This window comes from Octopus sinensis, linkage group LG5 (assembly GCF_006345805.1).
Source record: "Octopus sinensis linkage group LG5, ASM634580v1, whole genome shotgun sequence".
NCBI classification, from domain to species: domain Eukaryota; kingdom Metazoa; phylum Mollusca; class Cephalopoda; order Octopoda; family Octopodidae; genus Octopus; species Octopus sinensis.
Genome location: NC_043001.1, coordinates 27,696,386 through 27,708,957, shown reverse-complemented (window position 1 = coordinate 27,708,957; position 12,572 = coordinate 27,696,386). Strand labels below are relative to the sequence as shown.

At 35.7% G+C, this 12,572-nt stretch overlaps 1 protein-coding gene across 1 annotated transcript in view; it reads right to left on the bottom strand.

Annotated features, from left to right (window-relative positions):
• Nucleotides 1-12,207, bottom strand: part of LOC115211865 (ankyrin repeat and KH domain-containing protein mask) — a 123,943-nt gene extending 111,736 nt beyond the window's left edge. Inside the window, exon 1 of the mRNA XM_029780595.2 lies at nt 10,989-12,207. Within this exon, the coding sequence (XP_029636455.1) occupies nt 10,989-11,717 (729 nt within the window). The 5' untranslated portion in view covers nt 11,718-12,207. The remainder of the gene's footprint in view (nt 1-10,988) is intronic.
• Nucleotides 12,208-12,572: the final 365 nt, after the last annotated feature.

The window sequence follows — 12,572 nt, the reverse complement described above, 5'->3', positions numbered from 1 at the left end:
CCATTGATTATCAACAATGATAAAACAAAGTACTTTAAAAATCAAAGACTAGACTGTAATATCTAAACCAACACAAATACAGTAAACAACTCAATCAACTACTTAAGCACATTAGAATCACTCTAAAACACAACACATCATATATTCACTAACAGATCCAGTGTATATCTGCCAAAATAGCTGAAGGCAACTAATTTTAATCATATCATCTCTATGAAATTAAGACATTATTTTGCACTAACTTCAATCAAAATCTCCAATCATACGAATCTAATTCAGCAACAAACATGATTCCTCCATACTTTAACTGTTACCCTGTATCCCATCTCAAGTCAAACTACAAGGCAGGGCACAATCAATGTGCTATATTTAAAAAGGATAGTAATTTCATTCAGCAGATCACAGACTACACACTTTGATCTTTCTACCCTAGAACAGCAACTGTCTAAAATAACTTCCTCGCCTACATTTTTCAGCCAACAAGCATTACTTTACTTAAGTTCAAACTGAACACCAACAGCATAAACCTCACCAGACTGGGTGGTTTGCAAGAACTGTAAACTGCCCATTTACTCATAAATAAACAAATTAGTAATACTCTGCTTTACTCATTCCATAAATCAGTGGTTATCTTTTAATGATCAACTAGCTTCTGCAGGGGTTTGAAAAATTACCTGAGACCCTAAATAATATAATAATTTATTATGTGGTGGTGACAGTCACTATTCCTGAAACTCAATAGATCACTTGAGCATCAATGATGTTCTGTTAATGATTAAAGTGATTTCCTATTGCCCAAGTCCAAGAAAGCAGGAAATAAATCTAAACCCATTATACAGTGCCTACTTAAAGCTAGGTGGACTCATTTGTCCAGAGTGGATATAATATGGTAGCTATGACGGTACACACTACCAACCATGTTGCTCACAACACACACACACACAAAACTGATTAAACCCAAACCTCTTTCAAAATTCATCGTTTTAAACATCATACTTAAAAACATTAATGAATTATTTCCCTAGGAAAAAAATCCTTTTTTTAAAAAAAAATTGAAATTAAATGGTTTAAAAAATATAAATATCTTTTCATAATTGCATACTTCTAAACCTCTTTATCTTTTATTGTTAACTTTGTTTCAGTCGTTGGACTGCAGCCATACTAGGCATCGCCTTCAAGAGTTTAGTAAATTGGCCTCAGTACTTATGTTTTTAAGTTTGGTACTTATTCTATTAGTCTCTTTTGCTTAACCATTATAGGGACATAAACAAATCAACACCTGTCAACAAACCAGCTGTCAAGTGGAGGTGGCAGAGAAATACAAAGACACACACATGATGGGCTTCCTCACAGTTTCCATTCACAGAGAATTGGTTGACTTGGAGTTATAGCCTACTTTCACAAGGAACTGGTTGGCTTGGAGTAACAGCCAAAGACATTGCCAAGATTCAACACAGTGAGACTGAACCTGAAATCAGTGCACCCTTTCTCATAAGATTCATATTTTAATGTCTGGAGAAAAATCAGTCACAGAAATTTATCTGAAAAACAATTTATGCTTGTTTGAAAGTCTTATATTTTTTTTAGTACCAACAAATGAATATGCCTTCAATTTTACATATTATTTCAAGAAATACATTTTTCATATTAATTTTCTTTATAAATATATCTTAACTTTGGAAATATTTTCCATTTTGTTTTTGCTGAAATCACATGTGTACATATTTATATAATATAGCCTGCTATACGGACACCTGCTACATTAGTTTTCAATTTATGTTTACACCTACACCAACTTTACTGAGATTAAATTTTCCCAAGACAACAATCATTCATGTGTTCTCATTTCACACCTCAGAAGCCTTAATACAACTCCATGGTGGCATACCATCCAGTTTAAATACCATTACTTTAAACTCTAAAAATATATCAGATAAAAATAGGTTTCTTTCTAAGTTACTGGTTCAAATTCTGGGACTAATATTTTGTGAGGTAATTCAACAAAGAACATTACTTCAGTTAATTTAACTGAAACATAAGTTATAATTACTTCAGGAGTTATTGTAATCATAGCATTTAACCATTAATGCTAAGACCTATACCCAATCAGCATGATAAGAGTACAGTGCAATCATTACTTGAAACAAATTGTTCCTATCCCATAATACATATTTACTGTTTAGGTGAACTGGGCCTTTGGAGAATTGTCTCAGCCACAAAGACAATACTGGTGACAGAATCTGAACTACAAACCCATTTGGCTAGTTGTTCAGTATACTAGGGACAATGAAACTAAACTCTATTCTAATATTGTTATCATTTTAATGTTTACTTTTCCATGCTTGGAGTTTACTGAGGCAGACTTTTTACAGACAGACACCCTTCCTGTTGTCAACCCATATCAGTTTCTAAGCAAGGCAATATTTCCCCATGGTTAGACGTCTTTGTAGAATATTGGAAATGAACAACATACATTTACAACAATCATACGATGACAAGACAAGGGGACACACACACATTATACACATACATACACAAGACTAGTTTTAGTTTCCATCTACCAAATGCACTCACAAGGCTCTGGTCACCTAGGAATACAGTAGTGGACACTTGTCCAGGGTGCCATGCAGTGGGACAAAAATCCTAAACCATATAGCTGGGAAAACAGAACTCATTATTTCCTAATCTAAGGAGACAAACTGGCAGAATTGTTAGAACAGCAGACAAAATGCTTAACACCTCTCTACATTCTGAGCTCAAATCCCTCCAGAATCTAGTTTGTCTTTCATTCTAGTAGAGTTGATAAAGTATCAGTCAAGTACTGGAATCGATGTAATTGACCACCTGCCTGCCACTAACATTTCTAGCCTTGTACCAAAATTTAAAACCATTATTTCCTAATGTGGACCTGTTACGATGACTAATATTTTAGAAACAAAAAAATTACAAAAAATACTTTGAACAAATTTGCAGCACTTGAAATATGAAGAACAATTAAGAAATAGAATTTAATTGATATATAAGAGTAGGAGCAAATGAAGCATAAATAGACAATCTGTAATCTCTGTAGAAGTCAGACAATCAGTGAACTGGAAATACAATGTGAACTAGATTATACAGTAGAAAGAAAGTTAACAGCATAATTAAGAACTAGCAGGACCTGTGAATATTTCACGAAATTAATGGTAAATTTATTGAGTTATTTCTGAAAACTTTATCCAAAAGACCTGAAAGAATAGCCTGTATTGTGTAAGTCTCAAAAGATAGTCGCTCATCTGCTTATCATTGGAAAGTGAAGGAAATTGGAACACTATGATTACTTAATGCACTTTATATATACACTTTATATATGCACAATTTTATAGACTTAATACACCACACTCTCCCACTTTGCCTTACCCTTTTTCTTTCGCTCTTCACCTTCCCTTCAACTAATCACCTGGAAAGCATTATAGATGGGCTAAGTAACAGAGGAAAAAAAATTAATTCAAAAACAAAAAAAAAATTATATATTACACTTACCACCACCTCCACCTCTCTCTGCCCCCACCCCTTCCTCTTCCTTCAGCTAATCACACAGAAGCATTATGGACAAGCTAAGTAACAGAGTGACAAGCAGAATTATTATAAGATGGATGAAAGTCAAAGCTTCATAGTGCAACAGCTCAGCTCACTTCCATCTAGCAAAAGAGAAATAGCCAGTGATGTAAGGTGTCAGCTGATGACAGAAATGAATCTTTGTAAAGCTACTGGTAATGTATAAACCCAATACCACCTGTTGCATGATTGGGTTGCCAGCAACTAAACTAGCAACCCCACCAAGCTTGTTTGGTGAGGAGGGTGATTTGGACACCAGGTAGGATGAAAAACAAAAGCCATCAAAGGACAGATGAACTCATATGAGTCAACAGCCATCCAACTGAGTATATATAGTTAACCTCCTTGATGAATAATCCCTAAACCAGGGAACAGCATGGTGGATGTAAAGTTTGGCATATTAATCTTCATTCAACAAAACTACATGACAGTCTGGGCGGAAAAGTTTCTTCAGCCAACAGTCGGTCTAGGATCAACCTATCCAGTTAGCAGATTACTGCCAGTTGACAGAACTTGCAATTTATCGACTCACTTTAGCTATATGAAAATACTATGGAGTTCTGAAACCTCATAGTGTACCAGTTGGAGTTGGATGACAAGTAGTAGAGGGGGGAATAAAAGGCTCAACCACTCAGTCCCTGACATCACCTAGAACTAATTATGAGTTTGTGTAGGCTGAGTAAGTATTAAATGCCTGCTCTGGAAATATTACTAATAATGAATAAAAAAACATTTGAGCAAGGTCGTTTCCAGTGCCGTTGGACTGGCTTCTGTGCAGGTGGCACGTAAAAAACACCATTTGAGCATGGCCGTTGCCAGTACCGCCTGAGTGGCACGTAAAAGCACCCACTACACTCTCGGAGTGGTTGGCGTTAGGAAGGGCATCCAGTTGTAGAAACTCTACCAGATCAAGATTGGAGCCTGATGCAGCCATCTGGTTCGCCAGTCCTCAGTCAAATCGTCCAACCCATGCTAGCATGGAAAGCGGACGTTAAACGATGATGATGATGAATGAAATTTTAAAAATTCAGTAGAGCAATATACATAACTAAACAGATTACTAATATTTATTGAGGGAAAAATGAATTAAGCTAAGTGAATAACACAATTTTGGTTTGAATATTAATTGTTTACATAAAATCTAGATAAAATACATATTAAGATAGAAATTCACACCTGCTTTTGATGATATTATACTCTGAAACCTATGCAATAGAAATTGTTTTTTATAAGGGAAAAATGAAATAAATTCATTACTATAGCGAGTGTTGTCATAGCTGTAGTTATAGTCAGCCCTGACTGAGCAGCTAATGTAGCCTACAGATCCAGTACTTCAGATATAACATGCCTTCACTCAGCTAAGAACCAAATTTGCTCTCTGAGCTGCAGAGTTTCAGTTCTGAGCACAGTATCACATTTGTGTATGTTGGAATTTCTCCATGGTCCATTCTATATGTTTGTCAGTTCTAGTAGTCACCACAGTGGGTGTGAACAAGGTTGCTTCAGATAGAGCACAAGAGTCAATGTTCTCTGTGCTTACTTCCAATGGTATGCAGTCTAGCAGTCTGGAGGACTTATATTTTTATCTTTTACTTGTTTCAGTTAGACTGTGGCCATACTGGGGCAGAGCCTTGAAGAGTTTTTATTCGAATGGATTAACCTCAGAACTTTTTTAAATCTAATACTTATTCTATTGTATTTTCTTTTTTTTTTGCCAAACTACTTACAGGGATGTAAACATATGAACACCGGTTGTCAATCAGTGATAAGAGACAAACACAGATACAAACGCACACACACATATATATGTATATATATTAGCAGCTAAGCCCAGGTTCACCTGGTCCATCTGGATGATGTGGCTGTAAAACCTGCTGTGTGTAAGCATTCAACTTGTTTGGGCACGCTTACGTTAAACAATTTTAGAATGACTTTTTCTGTCAAAACACTAAAAATAACTGACCAACAAAAAAAAACAACCAAGATTCAACCAAATTAAAAAATAAACTCAAATACTAAGCAAAGATGAACCATCCCACTTCCATTGCACATGCACACATTCACATACCCACCCTTTTACATACACACACATATATTCACAGAGTTGAAATGTTGTTTGATTTATTTTTTTTCAGCATACAATTTCATCATCCCACGACCAAGTATGACATCACCCCTTCCATTCTCATTCATAAACACAAGAGTATTATTATAGTAGATTATCTCAGTAACCATGGGAGCTATGAAAGAAATACAAAGCCCAGGATCACCACCAGATCATTCTATACATCTGTGTAAATTTTGCGCAATTCCACCCAGCTGTTTGACATTGAATCCCAAGACAAGAAAGAATCGCCCATGTCAAATTTATATGCATATATATATATATCATCATCATCGTTTAACGTCTGTTTTTCATGCTAGCATGGGTTGGACGGTTCGACCGGGGTCTGGGAAGCCAGGAGCCTGATGCAGCCTCCTGGCTTCCCAGGCCCCGGTCCAACCATCCAACCCATGCTAGCATGGAAAACGGACATTAAACGATGATGATGATGGTCTACCAAATCCACTCAAGGCTTTGGTTGGCCCAAGGCTATAGTAGAAGACTCTTGCCTAAGGTGCCATGCAGTGGAGCTGAACCCAAAACCATGTGGCTAGCAAGCAAACTTCTTACCACACATCCATGCCTGCACCTAAGCTATTTTTGTGTGTATCTGTTTTACATTAATATGGACTGAATGTAAGGTACAGAGTTGTAATGCTCTGGGATATTTCAAGGTGATTGAACATGTAGTGGCATAAATAATGTGGGATGTCAATGGATATAGCAACATGTTGGGCTCTTCACATGCTTGCAGCCTTTTATTTTGAATATTTTTCTTTCATTGTGCAGTGGTGTGAAACAAGCCATGTTCTTTATAAATTTCCTGTAAAAGAACAGGCGTGGCTGTGTGGTTAAGAAGCTTGCTTCCAGCTATATGGACCTAGATTAGGCACCTTGGGAAAGTGTCTTCTACTGTAGTTCTAAACTAACCAAAGCTTTCAGAGTGAATTTAGTGTATGGAAACCCCCAAAAGCCCATCATATATGTGTGTGTACCCTTGTCTCGACATATAATGATTGTAAATAAACATTACTGTCATACAAGTAAGATAGCGAGTTTCCAATCTTTGATAAAAACAAGTCTGACTGTTGGATGGGAGAGAGAATATTACTTTGCTTGGAAACAGATGTTGGTATCAGAAATGGCATCTGGCCATAGAAAATCCATTTCAACAATGTTGATGGTGACACAACTAAGAGCCCTGAGAAAATATGAGAGAACTATAAAAGCATAAAAGATTTAATGCATTATTAGCTAAATGTGATGTATAGGAATGCTTTGTGACTACAGTTCCTCGTTTGCACACAGAGCTCCTTAGCTCATTATTGAGTACAACAGATAGGAGTTTGCTAAACACACCCACGAACTCAAGTGATGGCCAATGGATTAAGACTACCAGCCAAGTAGGCCATAGTAGGAATTGAACTCGGAATACAGAGAACCAGAACAAATACAACAAACCATCCTGTCTGACATTTCAACAGTTCTCCTAATCCACTGCCCTGGATTGGTACTTCTTATTAACCCTGAAAGGTGAATGGAAAAGAGACCACAACATGATTTAAACTGAGAATGAATACTATGCAATGCTCTAATCATTATCATCATGACTATTTAATGTTCATTTTCCCTGCTGGCAAGCTAGAGGTCTGCACTAAGCTATATTGTCTGTGTTAGCATGGTTTCTACAGCTGGATGCCCTTCCTAACACTAACCATTTTACAGTGTGTACTGGGTGCTTTTTACATAGCACCAGCAAGGTCACCAAATAACTTACAAGACAAGACCCCTCAACTAAGAGGAGAGCAGTATTCAGAGAGGTGACTTTGTGCAGATAACAAGATATTCAAGAATGATAGAGGGTCAACCCGATCAGAAGCGAGTTGGTGGATTTGGCAGATGCTACTGATTTTAGTCAAAACATTTGGAACTAAGTTTCTTGATAGCTGATGTAAAGCTGAAGCAGTTGTACTGTTATGGCAACGAGAGGTGTGATGTCACCTGCATGTGAAACTGTATATTTGGTGGAGATGTAGTGGTATAAGTTAAAAAGAAAGAGGAAGGATCCTTGTAATGCTTAATAATAGAGATAATGGATTCTAAATGTGTTGTAATTGAATTCTAAATAAGCTTGGCAAGCCGATAGATAGTGTGTTTTTTGTATCGTTTCTTAAAGCAGTATTATGAATTTTATCTGAGTAGCAGGGGTCAGAAGAATAAGTATTAATGGTAAACAGGTTGAAGCAAGAGGCTTATTTATTTGTGTTATTAAAGCATTAATGTATCGCTTATGTGAGATTTCTGAGTAAGGTGGTAGCTGAGAGCAGTAGTCTACACCCAGGTTATGAATTGAAAAAGAAATGAATGGATTGACATTATCAAGGATGAATCTTCCAGGGTTTTCTGAGGATGTGGCATGATGGAAGCGGTGAGGTCTTGTGAACGTGCACGACATGGCTTTGTAGGAAGTTGTTGTTAGGTTTTAGAAGCATATTTTTCCCCCATTTACGAGATGTTGAGGATTTGTCAGGTACGGTATGGACAGATGTTGGTGAGGGTAGTAATGTATGATGGAGCTTTTGTAGAGTACTAAGCTTGGGGGAGGGGGTCCATATTGCTTTTCTGGATCTAAGGAAAGAAAGGAGTCAAAATCAAGTTTCGTTGAGCTAAATATAAATTATAGCTACTATTTTAATCAGTGGTAGTGATAATACCAACGGAAAAAAAAAATTCTGGACGTGTTTAATTCATCAGCCATACTGTTTCGAGATAAACATTACAAGTAACACTTTTGTTTAAAAACAATATCTAATAGAATATATCTTTTGTGAGTGAAGAAACCGTCTGTGAGAGTAGAAAGCACAATAAAGCAAATCAATTCGTCTCCTTTACTGTTTGTAAATAAAAATGTGGACAGTTGAGCATCACGTGAATTGTTCTATGGTAAGAAGTATCAGTTACCTTACTATTCTAGTTTTATCGATAGCTACGAGTCCTACAAGATTATAAAACGATTTGGGTTAATTAGAATTCAAAATCAATGCATGAAAACAAGCACACATTACAATTTTTACAAGACATCAAGACATTTAATTCCTACATTTCTAACCTACATCAACACCCGATCTGGAATACGTAACACTCTTCTAGAACTCTGAATGGCAAACTTCATTAGAACCACCACATTTACGAGTCTGTTTAGCTCTTAGATCTCTTTACATTTTTCTAATCAGATTCCAATTACCAAATTTAAAAGTACTAAAAGCACATAGGTATTATGAATTTATTTTTTCTTCTCTCACCACATTACGTATGATAGCACTAAACTGACGTATTTCAAGAAGAACCACAAGTATTTCTAATTCGTTTCCAGCTAAGCTGCAAAATGAAAGTGGAGAGGGGGTATTCTGCAGACAAATTTTAAACTCTATCAAATCAAATATTTTATTATTCGAAAAAATCCGAATGACAACTAAACCCTAAAGAAACATTTACTGAAAGAGTTCAACCTAAATCATACTACATCAGAAAGACTACAAATTTTATTTGATCAACCAAATGGAGAAACCATCGTGACGTGATTTTTCTAAATAATTCTCGAAGTCAAAGATTTTATGAATGGATGTTTGAAAAAAATAATGGACAAATATACAAAATATGAAGCAACATCTTTCTAAATAAATTTATAGGTAAAAAAAATAATGTTTCTATGAAACATAGTCTTTAAATAAGGAGTGGATATTGGCAATTTGTTTACAAATCTCAGGTCAGAAAAGCGAACAGAACAAAGATATAGTCATATATGTGCATGTGTGTGTATGGTAAATTTTAAACAATAAAAAAAAAAATGAAATTTAGTGAAACTAAAATGATGTATTCGGTGAATTGAACAATCTAGGATCAATAAAATAAGCAGTTGTCCATGTGACTTAAATTCCAGAAGCTCAAATTGCTTCAGAGGTTGGGGAAGTATGGCGGTTGCTGCAACAAGGGACATCATTGAGAAAATAACGGGTGTTACTGTCAGAAAATATACAGAAAGCAGTGGTTAATATATGGGTGACAGTTTACTCGCATGACAATAGAAGCAGCTAACAAAGCTGGTCTTCATGACAACACGAAAAGGAAAAAAAAAAAACACCCTCCAAAATGGTTACCAGCATTTTAAATAAATATATATATATATATATATATATATATATATAGGGGTAGCGTTTGAAATGAAGGTGACTAGTTGAAGGAGGATGACACGGTACCCACGTGCAGAACTTTGATGATACCTCGAAATACCCGAAACTGTAGATAGAAATGGCATTCATAAACATCCTCTCTTGTAAAGCCACCAACCAGACCCAGTTAACTAAATAAAATGAGACTAGTTATTTGCAATTAGCACAAATCAAACAAACAATTTTCTGACAATTCGGAACTCGACGAAATTACACGAGAAGTATAACAATGCAGCTTAGTCAGCGTACAGAGATACCTTGTTTGGAAATGCATTTTATTATCGGTTAATTAGAAGCGGGTAGCAGATTTTTATGGAGCAGAAATCCATCGCTAAACAGAATGGTACACACAAAACAGTATATCGACAAGAATCACAATCTAATGATGTCCTATATTAAAGTGAAAACGCTATAGATAAATGACTATTTCCTAAGGATTGCAGGAGTCAAGGTTAATTTTAGCTTATGTTATCTAATAAATGCTAGGTTCGGATTTTAGTAGAAATTATTATTAATATCAAGAAGGTGACCAAAACATTTTATATGTTCTTTTTTAAAATCGTTGAGGGAGAAACTAAATGTAAAGGAGAAAATTTAGTACGCAATGGGATAAAGATTAGAGGATTAAAAGGGATTTTCCCCCCTACCGTAAATGTGCAAAGAGGAATTTGTTTTCGGAAGGGAATAGATAAAGATAAAAGTGTAAGCAGATGGGTGTGAGATCACACACGTCAATGAATATTCCCACGTAAATTAAACACGTAATTATATTAACACACTTGGCCATTCAAATATTTAATTATTTGTCAATTGTATTAACATACAGAAAGGATTTGGAGTACAAGAAAAATTTTCTACACCACACAAAAGTTTGACAACTATTCACAAATATTTTGATCGGATTCACAAATAAATCGGTTGTAAAATGAGGAAATTATTATAGGTTATATCATGACCCTTTTTTTTAATTTCCAACTCGTCCATTTGTCTGAGACAAACAGCTACAGCAACCACGGCAGTACCAGCCGATGTTGATGTTATCATTATGTGTTCCTTACCTCTGATATTTCATCATCATCGCTGGTTGATATGTCAGCAGGTCCGAAGATAGGAGTCGAATGTGTACTGTGTCCACCACCACCGACAACAACAGAAGATGGGAAAGGCGGTGATGATGGAGATGTCCGTTTAGTCCTTGCTACTGTCGCAGAGCCCCCAAGTCGTAAGATGGGGGTACTCTTCATTGTTTTTTGTGATTTCACAGATGGGATATCACTGCCGTTGTTATCACTGCAATTACTAAGGAGGTGGTTGCTTATGTTGCTATTCCCGGGAACTCCTGAAATGGCTGTGCTGCTTTTTTTGCAGGTCGTCGTCGAAGTCGCCCCAGAAATAACTGTAGTGGACGTAATATTGTTTGTGACAACTGGGTAAGTACATGTGTGACTCGAAGACGCACACGAAGTAGTCTGTGTAGCAGTAGAATTGGTCACAGATGATTGCACCACTGCTTCTCTGTTGCACTTTTTTCTGTTACCGTTTCTCCTAGTTCCTTCCATTTCAGTATGAAAACCACCAGTATCGCTATCGTTACCAGTATTAACACTAGAACAAGCTAAAGTACTGTGTTCAGTTTTATTACTCTTACTTTTATCACAGGTAGTGCTGTTCTCACTTGCTTTGATTGGTGTTGAAACCAAAGCTGCTAGTGTTGCAGATGCATTTGTTGAAATTGTAGTGTTAAATGTGTGTTTGCTGGTACCGGACTTGGCCGAATTCTGTTCCATTTCAATACTGTCTATACACAAATACCCAATATATGTGGATTTGTGTATAAGGTTACAACTGGTGTGTTTAGATATTAAAATACATTCATATATGTGTCTTAGTAAATCAACTGACACATATGTATATTGAAAGAAAATTATAACTATATATATATAAATACACGTAAGAGTGTTTAGTATCTTGAATAAAGAATATTTTACGTTAGTATGAGTTTTTTTGGGGGTTTTTTTTAGCAAAGTTCAAAAAGCAATATTAGGTTATGTGCAATAATAATAATAGCAAGTGGGCAAAGAAAGGAATAAGTGAGCATTTATCTAACTTTCGTGACCCTTCCTTTTTCAGATATTGAACAACATACACTATAGTTGGCGTTGGTAATATTATGAAATTTTGAAATAGCTGTAAAATTAAATTTCATAGTCTTTTGTTACTCGGTAATGTTACATAAATTTTTTCCTTGACCGCCATCATCACCGAAGTGCTATAATACAAATACCCCGGATGATTATCGCTGCGCAAGTTCACGAAAGTACTATACACATACACACACACACACATATATATATATACATACATACATACATATAAATACATACATACACAATTAGATTTACATTTAATTATCAGTTATTTTCCCTGTTTTTTGGGTGTTTTTATTATAGGTTTTTTATCTGTACTCTCTTTTTCTGAATTTACCAGAGTATTTTTTATTATTGATAAAGTAAATACTTTCTCAACCTAAGCGAATAAAAAGGCTAACTTTAGATATTGCTTTCGTATTTCCATAGCAGTTATAATTGCCAAAAACAAGGTCGTTTCCTGTTATCTGCCAAAATTTGCAAATAATCTTTTTA